The 26,104-nt window shown below is 58.1% G+C and overlaps 2 protein-coding genes and 1 long non-coding RNA gene across 8 annotated transcripts in view; 2 read left to right on the top strand and 1 right to left on the bottom strand.

The window, feature by feature from the left end:
• SHANK3 (SH3 and multiple ankyrin repeat domains 3) overlaps positions 1-8,667 on the bottom strand; it is a 51,135-nt gene extending 42,468 nt beyond the window's left edge. For 2 of the 5 annotated variants that reach the window (XM_027968291.2, XM_042247968.1), the window contains exons 1-10: positions 8,638-8,667; positions 6,710-7,380; positions 6,186-6,389; positions 5,300-5,371; positions 3,282-3,390; positions 3,055-3,206; positions 2,795-2,962; positions 2,602-2,718; positions 2,199-2,276; positions 1,453-1,519 (exon numbers count right to left, since the gene is read on the bottom strand). In XM_027968291.2, the coding sequence (XP_027824092.2) occupies positions 1,453-1,519; positions 2,199-2,276; positions 2,602-2,718; positions 2,795-2,962; positions 3,055-3,206; positions 3,282-3,390; positions 5,300-5,371; positions 6,186-6,389; positions 6,710-7,000 (1,258 nt within the window). In that variant the 5' untranslated portion in view covers positions 7,001-7,380; positions 8,638-8,667. Of the gene's footprint in view, positions 1-1,452; positions 1,520-2,198; positions 2,277-2,601; positions 2,719-2,794; positions 2,963-3,054; positions 3,207-3,281; positions 3,391-4,208; positions 5,041-5,299; positions 5,372-6,185; positions 6,390-6,709; positions 7,381-8,268; positions 8,318-8,389 lie in introns of those variants that run through there. The other 3 variants (XM_042247966.1, XM_042247967.1, XM_042247969.2) reach the window with 3 other exon arrangements.
• On the top strand, positions 6,606-16,346 carry LOC121819252 (uncharacterized). Its single transcript, XR_006059523.2, has 3 exons — positions 6,606-6,721; positions 9,677-9,903; positions 10,954-16,346. It is a non-coding gene; the product is annotated as an uncharacterized LOC121819252 (long non-coding RNA).
• Positions 16,347-20,306: 3,960 nt separating this feature from the next.
• Positions 20,307-23,587, top strand: ARSA (arylsulfatase A). Of its 2 annotated transcripts, none has more exons than XM_004007057.5 (9): positions 20,307-20,416; positions 20,791-21,028; positions 21,217-21,457; positions 21,538-21,756; positions 21,831-22,000; positions 22,325-22,449; positions 22,542-22,669; positions 22,973-23,075; positions 23,165-23,587. In XM_004007057.5, the coding sequence occupies exons 2-9, from the start codon at positions 20,811-20,813 to the stop codon at positions 23,482-23,484; spliced, it is 1,524 nt and encodes a 507-aa protein (XP_004007106.1). In that variant the 5' UTR covers positions 20,307-20,416; positions 20,791-20,810; the 3' UTR covers positions 23,485-23,587. The 2 variants fall into 2 exon arrangements, with proteins under 2 accessions (XP_004007106.1, XP_012031198.1); XM_012175808.4 differs by having other exon boundaries at positions 20,777-21,028.
• The last annotated feature ends 2,517 nt before the right edge of the window (positions 23,588-26,104 follow it).

Raw genomic sequence — 26,104 nt, 5'->3', positions numbered from 1 at the left:
CTCCCAAGCAGAACCCGGACTGCAAGTCGGCACCATTTCATCGGTTCAGTCACATGCTCAACATGTGTCGGCTGCCACTGCTGGAGGGCACAGGGTCTGCCCACTGTCACAGACCGCTGACCCTGCTTGGAAACGAGGGGCTCACAACCAAGCCTCACTGCCGGCAGGCCTGTTCAGGGGAGCCTATATCCAAAGACTCCTTAAACATGAACTTGACCTTGTCCTAACCATAACCTCCCATAACCTTACATGAGAACCAACAAGGACTCAGACCCTGGGACCAGCCTTAGCCCTTTGCTGTCCACTCTCACTGCAAACTTTGTGAAAATGGAGGCATCAGATTCTGCAGTCCCAACAGAGAGGGAAGCCTGAGAGTCTATGCTCCCAGGAGAGCCGTGGGCAGAAAGCCTTGTCCACCCAGGACAGAGGGAGCAGAGACAGGGATCGCTCTGCAGCCACATGGCTGGAAGGGGCAGCCTCTGGCCAGAAAATACTCTTTTCGGGAGGAGAGGCCCACCCCCAGCCACTCCACATAGGGAGGGGAGCCTCAGGATTTGCAGGACAGCTTCCCGGCCAGCCCCACAGGCAACGCTGCCCTGGGAGAGGGTGGCCCCTGAGGCCTGAGGTTCAGACTAGACAGCAGCTCCTGGGTTCCCGTTGGGGGCACGTGCTGGGCCCCCCCAAGCACTGGCTGCTGAGCGCTCAGAGCCCCTTGTCCCGAGACGGCTGCCACCTTCCCCACACGCATCCCGACCACTGCGCTCTGACTCCTTCACACAGGCATACAGGTGGTCCTGTGGTGTAGGAAGGCTGCCGCGGGCCACTCAAAGTGCCTTATGTTTCCGGCTGACGTGAAGCACCGAGCGTCTGCGGGGGCGCTCCTCTACCACGTGTCCCCCGCTGGCCCTCCACATGACCTCACAGGAAAACACCTTACCTAACTCCAACCCCGCTTCCAATCTAAGCTGACCCCTACCTCCTGAGGGGTAATGATTACGATTGAGGGCAGGAGGGGAGGGGGACGGCAGAGGATGAGATGGCTGGATGGCACCACCAACTCAATGGACGCGAGTTTGGGTAAACTCCGGGAGTTGGTGATGGACAGGGAGGCCTGGCGTGCTGCGGTCCGCGGGGTCACAAGGGGTCGGACACGATTGAGCAACTGAGCTGAACTGAACAATTACAACCATACCCTTAACGCTGGCCTGACTAACCGCAATCCACAGCCTTCACCTAACCGTGACCCTCAGCTGCTCCTCTGTCCCCTGCAGAGGCCCTGCCCTCAGCACACCCCCTACCCCTGCAGGGCCCACTCGCGGGGCCACTGGGAGAGCTGGAAGAGATGCTCGGGGTCAGCGCTCCTTTGCAACAACCCCACTCCCTCTTGCCCTGTTGGGCCCCGACAACCCCCACAGATCCACACTGGCAGGGCCCTTGGTGGGCAGAACTCACCGACGTCCGAATCTTTGTGGGTCTTGATGACCTCCGCGAGCTCAAAGTTCCCGGCTATGATGGCCACCTGGGGGCGTGGGGGCGGGGGGAGGGAGGCTCAGCAGCACAGACTCGCCTCCCCTCAGCCTTGGGGCTCCCTGAACCCCAAGCAGGCTCGTCCTCGGCGGGGGGCCCCAGGCTCAGACCTTGGCCCCTGTCTGACCCACCACCCCAGTCTGTGTGGGACTGAGGGGTCTCCTGGGACACAAGAATTTCAGAGCTAAAGCTGGAACACACTGGCCACCCTGCCCATTCTCGGAATTGCCCCTCCACATGCCTGCTCTCCCCACATCACCTGTGAAGGCCCCTGAATGGACAGTCACGGGCCAGGCCTGTTCCCCCACGTGACCTGTGAAGGCCCCTGAATGGACAGTCACGGGCCAGGCCTGTTCCCCCACGTGACCTGTGAAGGCCCCTGACAGGACAGTCACAGCCCACAGCTGTTCTCCCCTGGCCCCAGAGCCTTCTGACCCTCCTCTCCTCTCCCTGGAAGCGGGACCGAGGGAACTGTCCTCAGTGAGCACCCCTCACAGGAGCTGGGCACTGACCTGGCTCGCTCCCTTCCTCCACCTTACCCTGGGACGGCCCTGGGCCCAGAGCCCCCTCACTGCTTTACAGGGAGCAGAGCAAGGCCCAGGAAGCCCGAGCCACACAGAGACGGAGAGGCGCGCCCCAGGGAGCCCGAGCTCCTGCAGACAGTCACGCACCTGGAAGGCCGTCTGGCTGTTGTAATTGCGGATATCCTTGTTGGCTCCACGGAAAAGCAGGACACGGGCGCAGCTCTCCTGCAGGAAGATTGGAGGAGGGGTCACGGCTGGGGCAACACATGCACACACGGGGCCCACGGCGACGCGTGCACCACACACACGTGTAGCATGCACACGAGCAGGTCAGGCGTAAGTGTGCAGGTCCTGGCTCAGCAGGCCCAGGGGCACATAGTGCACACGCGTGACACACGTGTTCAGGGGAACGACGGCACACGCAGACCACAAGGCCATCTGGCTCACCGCAGGAGGCGGAGCACGCAACTGTGGTGGGACCCACAGGGTCAGACATGCGCACACACGTAGTCACTCGCAACTTCACCTGTGTGCAGACATGCAGACCGACCTGGTTGTAGAGAGCACAGATGTGCAAGGCTGTGTTCCCAGAGGCGTTCTGAGCCCCCATGTCAGCTCCGTAGAACAGGAGGTGCTCCAGGTGCTGCACGTGCCCGAAGCGGCAGGCCTGGGGGAGGGGCGTTGCTGCTGGAGCCCGGACCCACAGGCCGACCCCGGGGCCCTGCCCCTGCGCCCCCGCCTACCTGGTGGACTTCCTGCCAGCCGTTCTCGTCGGTGGTCCCCAGCTGAGCATGGTCATGCAGGAGCAGCTCGCAGCAGAGGGCGTCCCCCCCACCCAGGGCGCTGTGGTACAAGGGCGTCAGACCACGGCTATCCTTGTAGTCCGGTGAGGCGCCCAGGTCCAGCAGGGTCTGAGGGCAAGAACCTCAGTATTCATGCCAGGCCAGCCTCTCTCCGCTCCCGGGTCACACGACACTCCGGCGAGGGCCGGGCCTGCACTGACCGTCAAGGCGGCCGCGTTCCGCTGGCGCGTGGCGCAGTGCACAGCCGTGAGCCCGTCTCGCGTGCGGAAGTCCAGGTGAGCGCCGCCGTTCTTCAGCACCTTCAGCAGGTCGGTGGCATCGTCCAGCTGGGCGGCCAGGCTCAGCGGACACTCTGGGTTCAAGGGACAAGCGGAGGTCACAGTCCTGGCCATTCCCAGACCGTGCCCCTCCCTCTTCTGCTTCTCACCTCCTGAGTCAGGATCGTGGAAATTGGGGTCCAGCCCCTTGTCCAGCAGGCGGGCCACCTTGTCCGTGCTGTGCAGCTGGACGTATTCCATAAACTTCTTCAGGTTCGCCTGGAACAGCCAGCCATCCTGATCAGCCCACACTTGACGACGATCCTCTGGCCATCACCCACGTCACCCAGGGAACTGCCGCGCCCCTCAGTCGGACCCGCCAGCCTACACCACAACCTTCTCCCTTTCCCGCGGTACCCTGACCATGCACTTCCACTGCGGCCCCAGTCCCAGCTCCACTGGGCCCTTCCCCGCCCTCCCAGCCCAGCTAAGTGAGGCCCTCCCTCAGCCTCAGCCTCTGCCCTGGCCTCTCTCCCTGGCCCTGATGCCCCAAGCTGTCCAGCCTGGAAAAGCCTGAAGCCACGTGGGCAGGAGCCGGCCAGGGGCAGCGCGCACCCCGCTCCCAGGGTAGCGTGCTCCTTCTCCGGTGCGTCTTCCTCGCGAGCTCACCCCGCAACAGGGCCCAGCTCCAGGGCCCTCCTCTATTGCCAGCTGCCCCTCCTGCAGGGTGATTCTGACTGCTGTTCCTTCACTCACCCAGTCGCGCCCCAGTGCACTCAGCAAAGCCTCACTAAGCTCCCACTGCTGCTACAGTGCTGCCTGCAGCAGGCAAGGTGCCCCAGCCTGAGGCCCCTCCAGAGACAAAACGCTCAGAAAGAGGACAGGTGCCGTGGGGACAGCTCCACGAGAGGGCACACCCTCTGGGGGGTTAGGACGACGGGATGGGAGGAAGGATGCTCAGAGCGGAAAGACCTCGGCCCCACCGGCATGAGGGGCGGGAGGCTTAGTGTGGAGCTGGGGGCCGGCCAGAGACCAGGCAGGAAACACGGGGCTGCGGCACGGAGTTGAAACTCATCCTAAACTCAAGTGAGACTCACTGAAGGTCAAGAGTCATTGGTGTCCTGCGGGTCACTGAGGTCAGCTTTAGAGGAGAGGTAACTCTGGGAGGAGTCCAGGGTAAAGGGTTATGCCAAGACCAGTGAGGGAGTCTCTGCCCAGCGACGGAACCAAGGCAGCAGAGGGGTCTGGCCGGAGACTCCGGGGTCACAAGGGGGTCACTGGGGCACAGGGGTGAATGTGCAGATCCCTCTCGTAGGCCCCAGAGACTGTCAATGAAGTGTCCAGCAAGCAAATGCCCACGGGAGCCGGGGGTGGGAACTCAGGGAGTCTGCCTATGGAAAGGGCCAGGGTACCTACCCTGCCCCTCCTACATTCAGAGGAGGCAGGGAGGTGACCCCCAAAGAGCATGTGGGGTCAGACCCTCCTAGCAACAGTACCCAGGAGTAAATACCCCACAGGTAGGCCTAGGAATAGGGCCCCAGAGTCGGAAGATCTGGGCTCAACCCCAACATCTCTGGATGCAGAGGTGTAAGCAAGTCACTTAAATTCTCTGGGACTCAGTATCTTCATCTATGAAATGGGATAATAATAGTTCCTCCCAGGAAAAAAAAATAATGAGATGCCTAATTTCAAGTGCCTCGCACTGGATGACCACTAAGTCCCAGATGTCCTGTTCTCCCCACCCCAACCCAGCTCCCCTCAACAACCACATCTGCTCACGTCGCCCCCGCAAAGACACTGCACCCTACTGCACTCCACCCGGTAGCCAGGGGCCCACCAGAGGGGTCAGCGAGAGTCTGACCTGAGTGGAGCCCATCACCAGACCGACCACCCCAAAGTCATGGTGCCTGGAGTCTGCATCCGGCCCTCTAGTCGCCCCCAACACCCACTCCGGGTCCCTGATGACAGGAGAAAGCAGACTGAGCCAAAGCTGGCCAGCCCAACCAGGCTGGGGTGGCCGTTCTGGGGACAGGGGGAAGGCCTCAAGAAGGGAATTTTTTAAGGACATTTCTGACATCACAAAATCCGGCTAAGGCTGAGCTAGGGGAGCATGGGCCATGGCAGGGAGGGGACTGGAGGGAGTGCAGAAGATCACCTTCGAGCACCCTCGCTGTGGCTGCCTCCTTACCTTTGTGTGAAGCTTTGCAAACTGCTTATCATCAATGAGGTTCTGGGCATAAACTCGCCTCTTGTATCGAAACTGCTCAGGTAAAGACAAGGCAGAAAAAGGCACCCACCTGGACTGAGTAAGTGCAAGCAGGCACGGAATGGAGTCCTGCCCACTGCTGTGTGGCCAGGGCCCCACTGCTCATCGCCCCCATACTGCCCACTGCTGTGTGGCCAGGGCCCCACTGCTCATCGCCGCATAACAAAGCTCCTGCCGCTGGCCTCACCAGCCCATGCACACACCATGGACACGACCTGCACCGAGGGCAGGTGTGCTGCACGCCCAGCAGTCCCCCTGCCTGCTGTGCCCTTCCTGTCTCACCCCCACTCCCAGGATTCCCTGGAAACCTCAGTCCTCTTCCAAGACCAGGTTCCAGGCCTACTTTCCTAGACGCCCCTCTCTGGACAGAACTGTGCCTACCTGCCTGTGCCACCAGGGAGGCCCAGTCAGCTGAGCTCAGCGACATGATGCTTGTTCCAAAGCCCATTGCACTTGCCACCCCCACCTCCAAACTGGATGTGGTCCCCTTGCTCACAGGGTGCTCAACAGCCTTTACATCATGAACAGGTAAGCAAACGAGGAAGGCTTAGTCTGTCCTTAGGACAGCTGCACGGGCGGCGGCAGGAAGGCGAGACACACATGTGCACACAGCCCGCGGCGGGCGTACTCCACGCGGCGCTCTGGGCAGTCACGCCCGCTCACACCCCGCCGCACGTGCTGCTGACCGCGCGCCTGCACGCGGCTCACTCCTCACTCGCCCCGTACGCACTAACTCCCCGCGTTCGTGCCCCTCGCTGCCGCGCCCTCTGGAGCTCAGGGGCTCTGCCCGTCCCCGGCCGCTGCTCACCTCCAGGTAGGGCAGGGGCGTGTCCAGGTTGGGCGGGTATTCCTGCAGAAGCCGCTCCTCGTCCAGGAACTTGCCGGCGCGGCCCCGGGAGGGCGGCTGGAAGAGCCCGTAGTTGAGCGCGTCCTGGAGGCTGTGGTTGAGGGCGCAGAGCACGCGCTGCTTGGCGGCCCAAACGGGCGCGGCCGGGTCCAGGCGCAGGCACTTCTGCAGCGGAGCGCGGTCGTGAGCCGATCCGGCCGCCCGGCCAGCGCGGGGCACGCAGGCCCGGGGCGCCGCCCGCGTCCCGGCGCGGGAGCGGAGGCCGCGGACCCCCGCCTCCGCGCCCCGCTCGCGAGGCCTCGCCCCGGGGGCGGTGCTTCCCCGGGCCCCGCCCCCGCCCGGCCGCGGGGAGGGTCCGGGTGGAGGCGGCGGGGGAGGGGCGAGTGGCCGGGGCCGGGGTCTCCGGCGCACGGCTCGCGGAGCGCGGGTGGGGGGCCGCGAGAGCGGGGCGAGGGTGCCGCCGGGACCCGGGCGGCGAGGCTCACCGTTTGCTGCAGGTCTGGGATGCCGACGCGCACGATCACGGCGCTGGCCCCGGGGCCGTCCATCCCCGCGCCCGGGCCGGGGCCGCTAGCGGCCGGGAGCTGGGCGCCCCGGGGCTCCTCGCCGCGCCCCGGCCCCCCCCGGCCCCCCACCGGAGCCCCGTCGGCCGCGCTGCGCGGGAGGGGGCCGGGGGGAGCCGGGGCCGGGGCCGGCGCCGGGGACAGCGGCTCCGAGGGCTCCGCAGGGGCGGCAGCGGCGGCGGCGGCGGCGGCGGCGGCGCGGCTCAGCTGCATCGGCCCCGGCTCCGCTCGGCGCCTGCCTTCCCCGGGGGCGGGGGCGGCGGGGGGAGGGGGCCTGAGCCGGGAGGGAAGCGGGGGTGGCAGGGGGCTGAGCCGGAGGCGGGGGCCGGGACGCTCAGGGCCGGCGAGGGCGAAGGGGACTGTCTGGGGTCCCGGGGTGGGGAGGGGGGGGGGTCCGTGCGAAGTCCGTGCAGCAGGGTGGGGACCCTGGGGGCTGTGCTGGGGGTGTGGGGACTCCTAGGCCTCGGTGTGGGGGGAGTGGCTGAGCAGCGAGGACCGCGCCGCCCTTCGGCTGCGGAAGAGCATCCGTGGACCACCGGGGAAGATGCGGCGAGGAGGGGGTCTTGGAGCTGGGATGGGGGCCGCTTTGGGCACTGGGACCAGAGAGAGGGCAGGAAGGGGAGAGAAAAACTGGAGAATTAATATCCGGGGGTGGCGGCTTCTCCCCACTCTACCGACCCCCTCTCCCCACCCTGCTCAAGACCCGGGGATGACAGGGACCAGCCCGGTCCCAGTCCTGGGGGTGGGACGGCAGGGACCTCAGAGCCCTGTGGTCTCTCCCACCGCCAGAACCATTTAACCCTCCAACTTAACCCTTAGGACCTCGCCGAACTGTGTTCAGCGCGGCTGGCGGCTCCCGCATCCCTAGCCGAGTTTGGGGAGTTCGCTCCGGACTCAGGCCCGCCGCTCCTCCAGCCCCCTCCCCAGGTCCCCTGGTTCGCCTAGCTCCGACGCGGGTCACCCCATCCCGGTCACCTTAGCGACAACAGGATGGGGCCGCGACCTAAGAGGAAGGGCTTAGGGGAGGGGGCGCTACTAGTCTCCACCTGCACCCGGGAAGTGAATTTTAGTTTTACGCGTTGTCGTGGCAACGCGGGAGGGGGTGATGAGTAGGCGGAGGAGAGGGGAGCGCAATAAAGAACCTAGCTCAGGCACCACCGCCCCATTGGAGCGCGCCAGCTCCCCCCCCCCCAATACTCGTCAGCCTCACAGAACTACCCCAGAGCTGGGAAACCCGAGCCCTCACGGTTCTTAAAAGCAAAGAGCAGCCGCCCCTTCACGTTGAAATAGCCCTGATTTCCCGAGAAACAGCTTCTGACTCCCACAAAGCTCCCCCACCGTGCTGGACTCCTCCCCAGAGAACAGGCTCTGACCCGCAGGGCCGCTCCCCTTCTCACAAGGCACACTTGCTAACCTTCACAGAACAACCCAGCCTGGGGACAACTTCTGGTCCTGGTAGAAAATACCCCAGTCTCACTCACCTTCTCCAAGAGCAGCCCTGGATCCCCTGAGCCTCCCAGGAATAAACTTGAATGAACCGCCCCCCCGCCCCTCCACACACACACACACACACACACACACAGAGAGAGAAAACCTCCCTACCCTTCCGCGACGTCCTGGAAGCACCTACCCCCACACAGACCAGTTCTTGAGACCCTGTTGGGGGAGAAGTCCCCACCCCAAAGAGCCCCGCAGTGCCCACCGCTCTGCCCCTGGAACAGCCTCGGGTCACCCCAGAGCAAGGCCCACTTCCCCAGGACCAGCCCTGACCCCTGAGGGAAACCTGGCTCTCTCCCTCCCCAGCCACCACCCGTCCAGGAAAAATCTCTGCCTCCTAGGACTCCACTGACCCCACCGAGCGTGTGTCCAGCGCTGTCTGCAGCCTGCTGCGGCTTTCTTCCCAGGCCTGGGCGGACCCTCCTTGCCTGGGAGTATGACCCCAGGATGTTCAGGCTCTTCCAAGGCCACTGGCCTAGCCTGAGTGGGGGAGCTGAGGGTCCCCAGAGGCTGGGGCGGATGGGAGGGGTAGGGGAAAGGGGGGAGCAGGAAGGGGCTGCCAGAAGCCCACTTATCTGCAGGAAGCACCTTGGGAAGCATGTGGCCCAGCCCTGGGAGAGGAAACGAGTGCTTCCCAGCCCCCCTGTCTCCACCGTCTTCCTGCCCCTGGCCTCCCCTCCCTGAGTCACCCAGAGCTGCCCCTTCCCGTGCCCCTCCCCCTCCCGCTGTGGCAGCTGTTTGGCCACGGCCACGTCCACCAGAGTCGTGATGGGACTGAGGAAGGAGGCTGCATCTCCCCACAACCAGTCTCAGAGCAGCCCCAGGCCTCCGGGCTCTCCCTGCAACCCTGCCCTTGACCTGGGTGGCCAGACACCCACCTGTCCACCGAGACGCCCTCATGGGGACCACTGTGCTTGATACACGCAGCACCGTGAATGCGGCACTTTCAGGAGAAAGCCTCACATCTCAGAAGCAACCAACACATCCCTGGTCTCCAGGCTCAACTGGGCCTGCCCTGCCAGGGCCAGGTCCACAGAGCACCTGGCCCAAAGAATGGGCACATGATGAACAAATTCCAAGCTGGAACCACTCCCCAGCCCACTGCCACCCTGGCAAACGGCAAAAATCCCAACCCCCAGAAGCACCTTTCCCACAGAATGTCCTCCTGGCCCTGCAGCCTGGTGGGTTGACGGAGCAGGAAGCCCAGGGACAAGCTATTTGGTTGAGAATAAGAGACCCCAGGCTCCTCAGTACCTCCCAGCCCAGCCCTGCCTCTCCGCCCTCCTGTCTTAGTCCTTGAAGGCAAGGAGCCCCCAGACCCCATGGCCCTTCCATCAGGGCTGATTCCAGAGAGACCCATGGTTCTCCCATCCCCGCTTCCTCCCAACACAGGTTCGGAAGCCCAGGGCCTGTGGAAGCGCATGTGGGCAAAGCGTCCGGAACGTGCCTGGCACAGGGTTAGACCCCTCCTGTGGAACACTGCCCACCACTCCGTGGCCCCCCAGGCCCCCAGCCACTGCAGAGGCCGTCTGTGCCCGCACCCTCAAGGGCCTAAGCACCCCTCGTCCCGCTGCGTGGGCAGAGCACCCCCGCCTGCGGCGTCCTGTCGGCCCTTCCAGGTGAGGCTGCGTCCCCTCCCTCCCCATGCCCTCCTTCCACACTCCTGGGCCACTTCCTCACCCAAATCCCAGCCTTTCCCTCCCTCGCAGTCGCCTACAGAGGCCTGGCCCACAGCCTCCTCTTGCTGCAAACCCCACAGGCCTGCTGTGTCTCCTGCTGCCTCACACCGTTCTGTGCGGGGCGGGGGTGGGGGCGTCCTGCTGTCTGGCCCTCCCCCGGGGCCCTCTCCCCGCCTGTGCTCCTCCTCTGCCTCTCCCACAACTCACAGCACCCTAGTGTCTGCCTGCCCTGAAATCACTCGTTGCTTATGGTCTAGGACCTGTCTTTCCCCCAGATGCAGGCTCCCGTGGGGTGGGAGCTTTCCGGATCTGGTTCACTGCTGTGTCCGAGGCCCCGGGCTTAGTCCCTGCTCAGTGGACACTGCTGAACATTTATCTTCAAACTGTTCACACCCAACTTTGTCTGTTCAGGGCAGACCCTCTCCAGACTCAGAGCAGCTTGTAGGGCAGAACACCTGAGTATTCCGACTGTCTGGACCTGGCGCACTGTTTCTGGACAGGTGTTTGTTTTGTTTGCTTCAAGTTATTTAGCATCTATCAGTATATTTAGGTTCGAGTTCATCCTAAGTCTGATAAGTTTTATTCTTCTAGAAAGACAGATCTTCTTCGGAAGAACCAACTTTCCATTCTGCTGATCTGTTTCTATTTGGTCTTCTGTTTCTTTCTACTGCTTTGATTGTTGTTAGGATCCTTCTTCTAATTTCTTCAGCTGGGTACCAAATTCAATTTTTAGTCTTTCTTTTCTCTGACAATCAGTGTTTAAGGTTATAAATTTCCAAGTTCCACTTTAGTTATGTCCATTAGGTCGGGTCTTAGTTCTGGCATGTGGGATCTAGTTCCCTGAAGGGGTTGAACCCAGGCCCCTGCACTGGGAACTCGGAGTCTTGGCCAATGGACCACCAGGGAAGTCCTCCATTAAGTCTTAATAAGTAGTATTTTTAATTTCACCTTGTTGATTTTCTAATATCCATTGTATTGTTTGCCTTTCAGTTCAGTTCAGTTCAGTTCAGTCGCTCAGTCGTGTGCGACTCTTTGCCACCCCATGAATCGCAGCACGCCAGGCCTCCCTGTCCATCACCAACTCCTGGAGTTCACTCAGACTCACGTCCATCGAGTCCGTGATGCCATCCAGCCATCTCATCCTCCGTCGTCCCCTTCTCCTCCTGCCCCCAATCCCTCCCAGCATCAGGGTCTTTTCCAGTGAGTCCACTCTTCTCATGAGGTGGCCAAAGTACTGGAGCTTCAGCTTTGGCATCATTCCTTCCAAAGAAATCCCAGGGCTGATTTGTTTGCCATAGGGATTACTGGAAAGTATGCTACTTCAAGCTTCCAAATGTATACTAGGTTTCTTTCTTTTTATTTATTCATTTCTTTTTGAGGAGGGACTCGCCCTTAGCTACTGATTTCCTTTTTTATTGTACTACGGTCAGAGAGGATGACCTGCAGAATGCTGATCTTTGAGTATACTTGAGTACAGATACAAATATGATTTATTTGTAAAAAATAAAAAATAATATAAAAAATACAAATATAAATATGTTTGAGTATATTTGAATAATACTAATTTTACAAAGACTCTTTTGTTGCCATGTATGTGGTTCAATAGGAATTGTTGGATGCAAGATGTGTGTGTGTGTGTGTGTGTATCTCCAACAATATACACACACATAAAATCATACCTCCACTGTATCGTTTGTTAATTGTATTATTCAAATATGCTGTGTCTTTTCTAATGTTCCCTTTGCTTGATTTATAAATTACTAAAAGAAGTGGGATAAAATCCCACTTTAGCAGCCTCTCCATGAAATTTTGCCAATTTGGGATTTATATGTCTTTTCAGGCTTTCTTTTAATGCTAACAGATTCAGAATTAGTATAGCTTTCTGATAAGTTATTCCTTTTATCATTACATGGTGCCTTATTTATTCTTAATGATGCTTTTTGCCTTAGTTTTTTTCAATATCTAGTCTAGGCATAGCACTATTTTGTGAGTATTGGCCTCATATATCTTTTCCCCTCATTCTCCTTCTGTTCTCTCTACCTTTCATATCCTTAGGCGTGCTTCTGGTAAATAGTGTGTGCAGCCCTTTTCTAACCTAACGGTTAATGGGGTCTCGCGACGCCTGTGGGCATGTCTCACCGACTCTTGCCTTCATTTCGTGTCGTCAGCCAATATCTTTTGCTCTCCTGTCTGTGCTGCTCTCTCCTCCCTTTGGGCTCTTCCTTTGATTGATCACCTTTATTCCTCTTTCCCTCAACTCCCTTTGTTTTTGGAGTTATACATTCTTTCTATCATTTGCATAGAGACACTGAGATTTGTAACACGGGGGATTAACAAAGCCCAAAGTAAGGGCTGTCCCCCTCCCCCTTCCCTGCACTAGAGGGGGCTCAGCCTCAGCCTCGGGCCATTGTCCACATTGTTCTGCCTCCAGCGAAGCTGTTGTGGTTGCTCCTGGAGTCACCTGTCAACCTACTCTTCACTCACTTTCCTTCTGACTTGAATTCTCTTCTTCCTGAAAGCAGTGACAAAGTAGTGACTTTGAAGTGTCTTATTTCACCCTTATTTTGAGTGATAATTTAGCCAGTGTAGGATGCTAAATTGACAAAATATCTTTTTCTCAATACTTGGAAGATTTTTCTCTCTGTGTGCTGTATTCTGGGTAATTTTTCTACTTCTGGTTTCCACCTCACTGATTTTGTTTGAGTTTAATCTGTTATTGATCTTATCCATAGGTTTAATTTCCCCTCCATAGAATTTTAAATTTCAGTGGCCATAAATTTTATTTCTGCAAGCTGTATTTGGTACATTATCAAATCTGCTTCTTCTTTCTTTATATTGACTTTTTCTTTTAATTTAATGCAATTTTTAGATTTCTTTTGTCTTTAATTATTTTTAAAACATTTACTTTTTATTTAATGCAATTTTTAGATTTCTTTTGTCTTTAATTATTTTTAAAACATATGTGAATTTTTGGTGGTCTAATCCCGTTTGTAGTATCTCCCAACTCACTCACTGCAGGGGGACCGTAGGTTCTTTCTGTGACAGTTTTGTGACTTGGGGTTATGAACTCAACTGGGCCTGGGAAGCCTAGATGTGTTCCTCAGAGGAGTATAACTAGCCCAGGAATTGTGTCATGTTAATTTCTTGGCTTGGTGGTCCCGGGGACGACAAAGGGTAATATAATTTAGACTCCAAACTTGGGGGACCAACAGCGGCTACAACTTAATATGGAGACTTCTTCACAGAGAGACCCCCACAGAGCTTTATGAAAATTGCTCAAATAAAAGAGAAATATATAGTGATAATTATGAAGATAGATTACGCCCCAGACTTCTGAGTGCTGTATGGCATCCCAGGTGTATGACATGTACAGACTCATTCAGTCATCACTACATCACTGAGCCAGCCCATTACTGTCCTCACGTAACGGATGAGGAGACAGAGCAAATTAGAAGCAACTCACCTTGTCCAAAGTCGCACGTGGCGAGTCAGTGGAGAAGCCAGGGCCTGGAACACCATAGTGGGTGTGTGACCCAAACAAGGCCGATGAGAAGCCTATTCTGGAGGCTAAGGGTCATAACTGAGGGGAGAAACCCTTTCTCCACGCCTGGGACACATGGGGGAAATGAAGCTCGACAGACACTAGTGACCAAGGTCACAGCCTTGGGAAAAGCAACCCTGCGAGGAAAATAGACGTGGGGACGAGGAGGGCTCTGAAGAGGCTTTGCGTCTCCAGACTTGGTCCCTGAAATCTGCTTTTCTTTCTTTTGGCTTCAAGAGCCAAGGGTACCTGAAAGTCCACACGAAGGAGGAGGGAAAGGCCTCTCTAAAAGGGAGCGTGGCCGCAGGAGAGGTGGAAGGGCCGGCCTCAGGGCAGGGCCTGAGCTGGCATCCCGGCTCAGCCACCAGATACCCTGGTGGCTGAGAAAACTTCCTGGCTTCCCTCTGCCTGCCTGTGAGCTCTGGTATGTTAGGGACAATGGTAGGACGTGCTGCATCCCCTCCCTCATTCAGGCCACATGCCAGGCTCCTGCTTTGGGGCTGGCGAGGTGGCTCGAGCTCCCCCTGGGCCCTGGTGGAGGTTAGGAGAGCGCGTGGGTGTGCCATGCTCACCGTGTACCTGGTGCCTAGCGAACACATTCTAATAGAACCAGAAAGCTAGTTGTGTGAAGACCTCCAAGACCGTCTAGAACCAACACCAAAAATCATCACAGGGTATGGGAATGCAGAAGTAGGGTGTCAAGAGATACCTGGTGGAGGAGGGCACGGCAATGCACTCCCGTATTCTTGCCTGGGAAATGGACAGAGGAGCCCGGTGGGCTTCAGTCCACGGAATCACAGAAGAGCTGGATATGACTGAATGACCACATAACAACATACAAGCGTTTATATGTGTCTGTGTGTGTTACAGCTGAATCAATCTGCTGTACACCCAAAACATTGCAAATTAATTATACTTGAATAAAAGATAATTTTGAAAATTAAAAAAAGAGATACCTGGAATAACAGGCAAGTGTGGCCTTTGAGCACAAAACGAAACGGGGCAAAGGCTAACAGTTTTGCCAAGAGAATGCAGTGGACATAGCACGCTGCTCTTCCAGCGACACAAGAGAGGACTGGACACATGGCCGTCCCCAGGTGGCCAACACCGAGATCAGATGGTTTATATTCTTTGCGGCCAAAGATGGAGAAGCTCTATACAGTCAGCATAAACAAGACCTGGAGCTGACTGTGGCTCAGGTCACGAACTCCTCGTTGCAATTTCACATGCTAGCAAGGTAATACTCAAAATCCTGCAAGCTAGGCTTCAACAGTATGTGAATCAAGAACTTCCAGTGCACACGCTGGATTTAGAGAAGGCAGAGGAACCAGAGATCAAATTGACAACCTCCATTGGATCATACAAAAACCAAGAGAATTCCAGAAAAACATCTACTTCTGCTTCATTGACTATGCTAGAGCCTTTGAGTGTGTAGATCGCGACAAACTGGAAAATTCTGAAAGAGCTGGGAATCCCAGACCACCTGACCTACCTTCTGAGAAACCTGTGTGCCGGTCAAGAAGCAACAGAACCAGACATGGAACAACAGTCTGGTTCCAAACTGGGAAAAGAGTATGTCAAGGCTGTATATTGTCACCCTGCTTATTTAACGTCTATGTAGAGTACATCATGCGAAATGCCCGGCTGGATGAGCCACAAGCTGGCATCAAGATTGCCGGGAGAAATATCAACAACCTCAGATATGCAAATAATACCACCCTAATGGCAGAAAGCAGAGACTCTAAAGAGCCTCTTGATGAAGGTGAAAGAGAAGAGTGAAAAAGCTGGCTTGATATTCAACATTCAAAACACTAAGATCATGGCATCCCTTTCCATCACTTCATGACAAATAGATGGGGAAAAAAATGGAAACAGTGACAGATTTTATTTTGTTGGGCTCCAAAGTCATGTCAGATGGTGACTGCAGCCATGAAATTAAAGATGCTTGCTCTTTGGGAAAAAAGCTATGCCAAACCCAGACAGAGTATTAAAAAGTGGTGAAAGTGAGAGTATTAGTCACTCAGTCATGTCCAACTCTTTGCAACACCATGAACTGTAGCCTGCCAGGCTTCTCTGTCCATGGAATTCTTCAAGCAAGAATACTCAAGTGACCTGCCGTTTCCTTCTCCAGGGGATCTTCCCCACCCATGGATCAAACCAGGGTCTCCTGCGTTGCAGGCAGATTCTTTACTGTCTGAACCACTGGGGGAAGCCTAAAAAAAAAAACCAGAGACATCCCTTTGCTGACAAAGGTCCATATAGTCAGAGCTATGGTTTTTCCAGTGTACAGGTGTGAGAGTTGGACCATAATGAAGGCTGAGCACCAAAGAATAGATGTTTTCGAACTGTGGTGCTGGAGAAGAGAGTCCCTTGGACAGCAAGATCAAACCAGTGAATCCGAAAGGAAATCAACCCTGAGTACTCATTGGAAGGACTGATGCTGAAGGTGAAGCTCCAATATTTTGGCCACCTAATGCATAGAGCTGACTCACTGGAGAAGACCCTGATGCTGGGAAAGATTGCGGGCAGGAGGAGAAGGAGGAGTCAGAGGATGAGATGGTTGGATGCATCACCAACTCAATGGACATGAGTTTGAGCAAGCTCTGGGAGACAGTGAACGACAGGGAGGCCTGGCGTGCTGCAGTCCAGGGGGTCGCAGAGAGTGGGGCACACTGAGCGGCTGAACAGCAGCAGCAGCATTTCCGAATGTTTCACAACAGAGGCGTTTCCGACTGTGTCTTTGGAAACCTGCTTTTCGTATTCGGTCACAGTAGTCAGCACACAGAAATGCTTAATGATGGTTGGACAGATATTAATTAACGAATAAATGAACCAAAGGACATCCTGCATTTAAAATGTGTTTTACTCACAAATATACTCAGCAAAGTATGAGGATGAGGCACTAGGCGTAGAGCAGTGGTCAAACAGCCCCTCTTGGCCGACCGTGTCCTCCCCTCACTGGGAACTGTGGCGACAGGCTGTCTGCTCGACCCGCGTTCTGACATCATCCCTGTCTCTCCAAGGGATCCCTCACTCTCTGGCCTCCCAGTTCCTCGACCTCTCACCCCCCTAACTGTAAAAGTCAGGGTTTAGGTATAGAGTATGGACCCATGTACGACTGCTTTGAGCTGAAAGGGATTTGGCACATGGAGCTGTTGCCTGCAAAGTCATCGGAAGCACTGAAAGAAGCATCCAGCCTCAGCTCCTGGAGATACACTCTCCCTCAGCAGCGCCACGGAACTAGTCCCCAGGGATTTGCTTTTTGCCACATTCAGCAAACTGAGATGTCCGAAAGCTGACATCCCACCTGCTGACTCCAACAGACCACCCCTCTGAGTCTGTATTTTCCAGCCCCTTTTGCATCTAGGTAGGGCCAAGTCAAGAGTTCTGGAATCGCGGCCACTCCTAGGCCTAGGAGGTAATCAGTAAATACCTCCTTTTTATCCTGCCTGCTCTCTATTCAGCCTGCTGCATCCAGGATGGTCTTAAATCCATGAGTCAAAAATGGTAGCACTTCCTCAGCTACCAGGGAAGCCTCTACTTCCTCTTCTATGGGTCCCTAAATGCCTACATGGAGCAGAGACTCACCCACCCCTATTTCTGCTTATGTTGCAAACTGGATTTTCTATGAGCAAGAAGTAAATATCTGTTGTGTTAAGTCACTGAGATTTGGGGGTTTATCCGTTAAGGTAGCTAGTGTTCCTTCAACTGTTATAGGAGGGGAACCCCAGGGGCCTCGCTTTGGGCTTCCTACCCTGAGTCCCTGTCTAGATCAGCAGGCAGTGTTGCACTGGCCTGCTGCTCCATACATCTACTAGAATGATATGCTTAAGAACCAGGGAAATTAAGACAAAATAAATTCACAGAATCACTGCATCCATGGTGAGATGGACTGTGGCCCCATACGCTTGTCTTGTGTGACCTCCAAAGCCCTCTCTGATCCGTGGACTCTGGGGGCATCAGAATGTCTGGGCAGTGGTATTCACTCAGAATTAGTGGCCAACAGCCCCTGAGAACCTGACTGTCCCATCCCCTAGAGCATGGCCGTCCTGGCTGAAGGCCATGCCTCCCTCAAGGGAGGCCAGGGAGAAGACTTAGTACAGCCTTGGGTGTTTCCGCCAGGTCTTTCCCTCTGGCAGCTCCAGGTCCGTGAGTGACTCATGTCCAGGAATTGGAAGAGGAGCTGCATTGTGAGTCAAGTCTGGGCCACATTCCCGAAACCTAGGGTCTTTCCACCACCACCCCCGCTGCCACTACCCTCTGTTTTTGTCCTGGAGGATGACTCCATGGCCAGGGAGCCAAAAATCTCTGAGGCCAAGCCATTCCGCCTGGCGCTGCGGCCTCTGCTAGTACGCAGCTCCCCGGAGTCTAAAGCGCGCCGCTGCTCCCCTCTCGACTCCGGAGTGCAGCTCGCTGTCTCAGAGAGGGAGTCCTCCAGACCCTCACCCAGGACAGCTGGGGACACCTGACCAGGTCACACACAATACACTTCTTTCTCTCTCTGTCTCTGGGCGCCTTTTTCTCTATTAAACCAAAGAGGTTTCCGGCAGCTTGGCTTCATTCACATGTGCTGTCGTGAACCCTGGCTTAAAAACCAGAGCACAGTCAGCATCATCCGAGCCCCTGGATCTGAATCCAGAACCTGCTCCCTGTTAGACCTGACTGATTTAGGGTCTTTTGCCTCCAGTATCCTGGGGTTAGGAATAATGGTTGTTGAGGCCAAAGAGGAGGGACCCAAGGGGGTAAGTGGAGGCCTGCACACAGGGCCCTTGGTGTCCTGGATCCCTGACATCAGCCATTCCCAGGGATCACCACAGAATACCTTCAAATGGGCCAAGCGCTGCAGCAGCCCCCAGCAGGCCCAGGAAATGGAGGCCCCTCCCTTGTTCGAGGTGTAGAAAGACCAGACCGGCACCGCTCAAAAGGCCCCTCTCTTAACTGTGGGTGTTAGTTCCAAATTAACAGTGTCCAGAGCCACTTCCCGCACCCTGGCAGGCTGCCTCCCACTGGGGCTCTGTCCCAAACTGACCCTCCTGCCGGCTCCCACAGCAATGCCAAGGAAGGCCCACAATCGCGGAAAGACTCGGATGCCCACAGAGCTCAGCTTTGAACAGACACAGATGGAGGCACACGCGCCCTCTCCCCACCCAGAGGTCAGGGCTGCCTGCCGTGGGCACATGCCTGAGCAACCTCCAGAGTCTGCAGGGGAAAGTGCCGGCCATTTGCATAACATTACAGCCGCAGGCCGGCTCTCCTGGAGAATAAGGGTACTTCCCAGCTTGCAGCAGAAAGGGAAGAAAGGGCCTTTGGCTGATTCCTTTTAAACTCCAATTCACAGCACCAACCAGCTGTGATAGTTCCAATTACAGGTTCAAAGATTTCTGGGCCATGGAAAAACTTTCTGTCCTGGCCACCCACCCCATCCTGCTCCCACGCACAGGCACAGAACCCATCCTGGAGTGTGACACCAAGGGGAAGGTTCACAGGAGCCCCTCCCATTGCCAACGAGGCCAGCAGCAGCCTGGAGGCCAGCCCTGTCTCAGGGAGATCCCTGCCCCTCAAATTTTGCTCCTCCGTACTGCCGCTAGTCTTAGCTTTCATCTTTCACCAGGAAAATGCCAGCTCCACAGCTGGGCTTCAGTGGAAGCTGTGTCTTGGCCCCACCCCAAGGGACCAGCGGCCTTTCAAGGACCCTGTCCATGCTCCCGCTGGCTCCAGGGGCAGGAACTATGAGAAACCCTCCTCAACAGCAGCCCATGCTGCTGGTCCTGAGGGCCGACCCTGTTGGGGAGCCTGAGGCCAGAGAGCTACCCCCGGGGGCCGGGGCGGGGGGGTGGGGTGGGGAAGGTTGGTTCCAGGGAAGAGATGTCCTAGGGGAGCTGCTGTGGGGAGGCACTCTCCGGGAGGCACTGACCTTGGGGTGTTTAGTTGCACTTAGTAAGATACCCGCCTAACCGCCTCGTGGGGCGCTCTCTTACTTGGAAACAGCTAAACAATCTGGGGAGCAAAACCGTGAAGTCATTCGAACAAGGCTGTCCAGTGATGGAGCCAGGGCCGTCATCTCTTTGGATGAGCCCTTCCCATTGGTGTGACCCGGATGCAGAGAAGACACCGCCCTCCAGATGCCCCACCAGCCCCTTCCCGACACACAGAAACGCCCCATCACACCCCCACCACACACACACAGCCCACAAATACACCACACACACAGACACACACACGGCCCACCACACCCACACACACGAACGGAGGGGGAAAGGCTGGAAAGAATTTTTGATCTGTTTCAAGAAAACACCAAACATGGCATTGTAGGAAAAGCCAGCAGCCCGCGGACTCCACGGTTTCCGGTTCGATTTGCTCATTCCACACTCTCCAGGCTCAGGGCCTTAAAGGAACACTAGGGCGCCGAGCGCCAACACTAGGAACCGTCCTGCCCGCACCTCATGCGCCGCCCGCCTCCAGCGCCGAAGGCCTCCGGGCGCAAACCCGGGCGCACCCGCCGCCCGCAACCCTGCCGAGACCCCGCCCCTCCCAGCGCCGTGCCCCGCCCTCTTAGCGCCGTGCCCCGCCCCTCAGCACCGTGCCCCGCCCCTCAGCACCGTGCCCTGCCCTTCCAGTGCCGTGCCCCGCCCCTCAGCGCCGTGCCCCGCCCTCTTAGCGCCGTGCCCCGCCCCTCAGCCCCGTGCCCTGCCCTTCCAGTGCCGTGCCCCGCCCCTCAGCGCCGTGCTCCGCCCTCTTAGCGCCGTGCCCCGCCCCGGGGCGGGCCGCGCGGGAGTCACGGGTCAGGGGCCGGGGCGGGGCCAGGCCGGGCCGAGGCGGAAGCGCCCGAGGAGGGCCCGGCTTCCCGGTGTCCCGCACTTGCCCCCTCCTCGGCCCTGAACTGCTTTTGTCCCGCTTCGTGGGCCCCCTCGGGTCAGTGTTCTGGGACTTCTGCCCCCTGACCACGAGCCTAGGCGGGACCTTTAGCAGAAGAGGGTCAGATCTCCGCCTGAGAGTCTGAAGGTGTCCTGGCCCTTTAGGGTCTCCAGGGAGTTAGATCCCGGGCCACAGGCTCCTGGGTTTTGTTGGGGTCGAGGGTCTCCGGGTGCCGAGGCAGCTGGAAAGGAGTTGTCTCCGTCGGGGGAGTATTTGGGTCTGGGGTTTCAGCGGAGGGTAGTTCCTGAGCCTGGGTTCTTGGGGGAGGTTAATGTCCCGGTTTGGGGAGTGGGTAGCGCTCAAATTTGGGGTCTCCGGGTTAGAGCTTGCGGGAGCCAGCTTGCCTTCTCTCCCAAGGGTCTCTGTTACAGGCCTGTCTGTGCGGTGAGCCATGGCGGCTCCGTGGACCCTCACCCTGACCTTGGCCACAGGCCTGGCTGCTGCCAGCCCACCTAACATCCTGCTGATCTTTGCCGATGACCTGGGCTACGGGGACCTGGGCTCCTATGGGCACCCCAGCTCCACCACCCCCAATCTGGACCAGTTGGCCGCAGGGGGTCTTCGGTTCACAGACTTCTATGTGCCTGTGTCTCTGTGCACACCCTCCCGGTGAGGAAGGAAACCGGGAGCCCTCACCCCTGATGGTTTGGTTCCTCCCAGATTCACTCTGGAGTGCAGAGGGCGGAGCAGGGCCTCTGTCTCTATGGAGAAATTCACACCTCTCTGTTTCTCTCCTCTCTCCCCTCCTTGTGTGCATCTTGGCTTCGCTCTGTCGTGGACTCTGACTTGCCCTGTAGGGCTGCCCTCCTGACCGGCCGACTCCCAGTTCGGATGGGCTTGTACCCTGGAGTTCTGGAGCCCAGCTCCCGAGGGGGCCTGCCCCTGGAGGAGGTGACCTTGGCTGAGGTCCTGGCTGCCCAAGGCTACCTCACAGGGATAGCTGGCAAGTGGCACCTTGGGGTGGGGCCTGAGGGGGCCTTTCTGCCCCCCCACCATGGCTTCCATCGATTCCTGGGCATCCCGTACTCCCATGACCAGGTAGGAACCACCAGGGTCCTCCCCCTTGACCCCAGAGCCCCACCCCACAGTCTAGACCACTGAAGGAGCTGCTCCCTCAGGGCCCTTGCCAGAATCTGACCTGCTTTCCGCCGGCCACCCCCTGCGAAGGCATCTGTGACCAGGGGCTGGTCCCTATCCCCCTGCTGGCCAACCTGTCGGTGGAGGCACAGCCCCCTTGGCTGCCTGGACTCGAGGCCCGCTACGTGGCTTTCGCCCGTGACCTCATGACTGATGCCCAACGCCAAGGCCGCCCGTTCTTCCTGTACTATGCCTCCCATGTGAGTGACCGTGGCCCCTCCGCCCGGGCTCCCCGTGATGCCCACTTGGTGCTAACTCCAGTCTCCATCCTCAGCACACCCACTACCCCCAGTTCAGTGGGCAGAGCTTTCCAGGGCACTCGGGCCGAGGGCCGTTTGGGGACTCCCTGATGGAGCTGGATGCGGCTGTGGGGGCCCTGATGACAGCTGTGGGGGATCTGGGGCTGCTCGGAGAGACACTCGTCTTCTTCACTGCGGACAACGGGTACTTGGCAGGGGCAGGGGGCTGCTGGTCAACCCCACACAGGGCCCTGGGTCTTCCGATGTTGACGCTGGCCAAGAACCTAGTGGGCTAAGGGGGTCTCGGGAGTTGTTGGCCATATATGGTGACACCCAGATGCATGTGGGAGGCTGGCAGCTGTGAGCACATGGAGGTGCTGGGCTTGGGAGGACAGGGAGTGAGTGGACAGACATGTGCTGGCCATTCCTGCGCAAAATGTGTGACTTACATCGGTCTGGGGCTGGGGTCCCTGAGGCCACCTGGAAACCCTGGGCTCCTCATAGCTGACGTCCTCCCTGTGTGTCCTAGACCTGAGACGATGCGGATGTCCCACGGTGGCTGCTCTGGCCTCCTGCGATGCGGAAAGGGAACCACTTTCGAAGGGGGCGTCCGAGAGCCCGCCTTGGCCTTCTGGCCCGGTCACATCGCTCCTGGTCAGTTTTCAGGCCTTCTGATCCTGGACTCTTGGTCCCATCTTCCCAGCCCTGATCACAAATGGAGTGACTGTACAGCCCTCTATTCCCAGGTGTGACCCATGAGCTAGCCAGCTCCCTGGACCTGCTGCCCACCCTGGCAGCCCTGGCGGGGGCCCAAGTGCCCAATATCACCTTGGATGGCGTTGACCTCAGCCCCCTGCTGTTGGGCACAGGCAAGGTAGGGCCCATGAGCACATAGCCACAGCTCCCCCGACCCCCAGCCTGACCTCCCTTCCCCCGCCCCCACCAGCCACTCACCCTCCCCAGAAGTGAGTGTGGGCAGCCCCTGAAGTCCCTGGGGCCAGGCGGACCCTCTGTCGAGCTGCACCCTGGTGGTGCCGGCCGGGGGCTTCTGGGTGGGCAGGGAGCGACTGCACGCCCAGGGCCCAGCACGGAGCAGACAGTGCTGGGCACGCGCAGACGGTGCAGGGCACGCGCAGACGGTGCAGGGCGCGCGCAGACCCCCCGACTCTGCCCCCAGAGCCCCCGGCACACCCTCTTCTTCTACTCGGCTTACCCGGACGAGGTCCGAGGGGTCTTTGCTGTGCGGAGCGGGAAGTACAAGGCGCACTTCTTTACCCAGGGTAACCTCCTCTCCCCCAGCCCTGCCCGCCCCGCCCGGCCCCAGAGCCCAGCACCCCTGCCCTGTGCACAGATGTGCACCCCTCCCCAGGCTCTGTCCACAGCGACACCACTGCGGACCCTGCCTGCCACGCCTCTAGTCCTCTGACTGCCCATGAGCCCCCGCTGCTCTTTGACCTGTCTGAGGACCCTGGTGAGAACTACAACCTTCTGGAGGGTGTGGATGCGGTCGCCCCAGAGGCGCTGCAGGCAATGAAGCAACTTGAGCTGCTCAAGGCCCAGTTCGATGCTGCCATGACCTTCGGGCCCAGCCAGATGGCGCGGGGCGAGGACCCCTCCCTGCAGGTCTGCTGCCAGCCCAGCTGCACCCCCCGGCCGGCCTGCTGCTACTGCCCCGAGTCCCAGCCCTGAGGGCGCAGACGGAGGCCGTCGGGGGTTCCTGGCTGTGCTGTGGGGTGTGGAGGTGGTTTGTACCCGAGAACTCTAATAACACCAGCTGACACTTGTGTGAGAATTCATGTGATCCTTGTGAGAGCCCTGAGCTAGGTGTTTTTCTCCCTGTGACACATGAGGAACCTGAGGCATGGAGAGTCCAGTGACTTCCCTGAGGTCGCCCAGCCCGAGAGATAGCCGCCTTCCTCCCCCTGGTGATTGCTTGCGTCAGTGCAGACAAGCGTGGTGGCAAGTGTGGGCACAGCGTTCACCAGAGCAGCACTAGGGGCTTCTGTGTGCCAGGGAGGGTGGGAAGGGGGCGAGAGGGTGGCGGAGAGCAGACCCTGAGAACACAGCGCCCGGGAGAGCCAGGTTTTCCCCGGTAGATAAGCACAGGAACCAGACCTGCCTGGCTGTGAGAAGCCTGTCTGAAGTTGGGTGAGGAGCTGCACATCTTACGTGGTGGAGCGGTCAGCTGGCGTGGTGACGTGGGCCGGGGGCCCCGCACTCGGAGGGCACAGCAGCAGCTCCAGAGACCTGCCCTCGGCCCCCAGTGCCTCCTGCAAAGCTCCGAGCTGCCTGCCTGCACGCACCTTTGCGGTCTCCCGGCTTCACCTCTGCCCGCACAGGAGCCATTCTCCACCAAAGCAATCTCTTAAGCGACGTGCCGGTTTGGCTCTGTCTGCTCAGAACTGCAGGCTTCCTGTTGTGCTCAGAACCCAGACTCCTCGAGTGGCCTGCCATGCCTCCCCCATGCCCTCGTCCCTTAGCCCTGGCAGCTGGCCAAGATGCCCATCCTTGACGCTGTCTGGCACCTTCTCTGAAGAAAGCGCCCCCTGACTGCCCACTGCATGCATCTGCACAACGGCGTGTAGCCCTCAGGGGTCACCTGTGTGTGTACTGATGTCAGGGCCCCTGCTCCCTCATGGTTGAGTGAGAAGAGTGCTGTGCTCAGGACCCTGAAGTGGGTGTGCTGTCTTCATGGTAGACCAGACAGCCATCCTCTTTCTGCCGATGGAATCCACCCTTTCCTTGGTGGGCTGAGACTCCTTGACCTCTCAGGTGCAGCCTCTCCTAGTCCCAGGAGAGTAGTAGCCAGTCTTAGCCACTCACGATCCAGTGATTGGCCTGAGAAGGGTGTCTAACCAAGGATCCTTGTCAGAGAAAGCTCAGGGCATGTGCTGGAGCCCAGGGTCTTGTTCAGCATCACCCTTGGAGATGGTGAGGACGATGCTGTGTCAACGCTGGCCCTGAGCAGACACTGGATGCTAATCAGCGTCCCCAGCTGTGTCCCTCCGGAGCTCATGGTGTGAGAAGACAGACCAGCCTCCGAAACCACGGCTACTGGCTTGTGTGTTACTTGCAGCCAGAGGCAGTCTCACTGGTTGGGCGTGTGGACGGGACGTGTGGAGGGCATGTGTCTAGGTGCAGGGGCCCCTTCTGTGTTCTCCATGTGACCCGTCACTTCTTGTCTGGCTTGGGCGCTGCACTGGCCATGTCCAAATCCCACTGCATCCTGGAACTGTCCCTCTGAGGCTGCCTAGAGAGGAGCCACGTGCACACGTGCTCTGGGTGTGCCCACCCCGTGCCGCCTGCACCCTCTCCTCCAGGGGGCCTGCAGGCACCTCAGGGTGCCTTGGTTTCAGGACGAGGACAGAGAGGAGTGGGAGCAGGTGCGCGATCTCTGTATCACATCCAAACTCCAGCGAGAGTGAACGGATGCCAACACTCGGGCACAACCTGCGGGCACCTTGTTGCCCAGCTGGGTTGTGAGCATCACCTCATTAGTTCCACAGACCTTCACTGGCATAGGGCTGGGGTGCGGATCAAAAGAGGGGACTCAGCCCTGCTCCTGTGGGTGTCTTATTATTAAACATACTTTTATTTGGTTGCACTGGATCGTAGTCGCAGCACACAGGATCTTCACTGTGCGAGGGATCTTTATGTCATTTGAACTCTTAGTTTTACCACGCAGATCTAGTTCCTGCACCAAGGCTTGAACCCAGGACCCTTGCGCTGGGAGAGTGAAGGCTTGGCCGCTGGGTCACCAGGGAAGCCCTGCTCTTGTGGTGTTTAGTGACTAGCAAAGGAGGTGAGCACCCGGCCTGAGCACACAGACAGAGTGGAGTTCAGTGCAAAGACACCTAGACTGCCCAGGTTTCGGGGTGTGGGAACTGCCTGGGTGCAACAGGAGAGAACCGTCAGGTGCTGCTGCAGCTCCCCCCTTGACTAAGGGCTGAGGTGTGTGCACGCGTGCATGAAGCGCTGAAGCTGCACGCTTGAGACTTGTGTGCTCAGGACACACCTTACAGCAGAAAGCGGAGAGGAACTAGAGAGCCTCCTGGTGACAGTGAAAGAGGAGGGCAGAAAAGCCAGCTTAAAACACTCAAAAAAACGAAGACCGTGGAGTCCAGTCCCATCACTTCATGGCAAAGAGATGGGGAAACGATGGAAACGGACAGACTTTACTTTCTTGGGTTCCAAAATCACTGCAGATGGTGACTGCAGCCGTGAAATTAAACGACGCTTTCTCCGTGGAATAACAGCTATGACCAACCTAGAGAAAGTGAAAGTGAAGTCGCTCAGTCGTGTCCAACTC

The sequence above is a fragment of the Ovis aries genome, chromosome 3, assembly GCF_016772045.2.
Source record: "Ovis aries strain OAR_USU_Benz2616 breed Rambouillet chromosome 3, ARS-UI_Ramb_v3.0, whole genome shotgun sequence".
NCBI classification, from domain to species: Eukaryota; Metazoa; Chordata; class Mammalia; order Artiodactyla; family Bovidae; genus Ovis; species Ovis aries.
Note: the sequence above shows the minus strand (reverse complement) of the source record. Positions and strands in the feature narration are given on the sequence as shown.

Bases quoted from the DNA above. Each gene is read 5' to 3' on its own strand.
- ARSA (XM_004007057.5), top strand. From the start codon at position 20,811: ATGGCGGCTCCGTGGACCCTCACCCTGACCTTGGCCACAGGCCTGGCT. The intron at 21,757-21,830 runs GTGAGTGACCGT...CTCCATCCTCAG, and splicing joins TCCTGTACTATGCCTCCCAT to CACACCCACTACCCCCAGTT. The intron at 22,001-22,324 runs GTACTTGGCAGG...TGTGTGTCCTAG, and splicing joins TTCTTCACTGCGGACAACGG to ACCTGAGACGATGCGGATGT.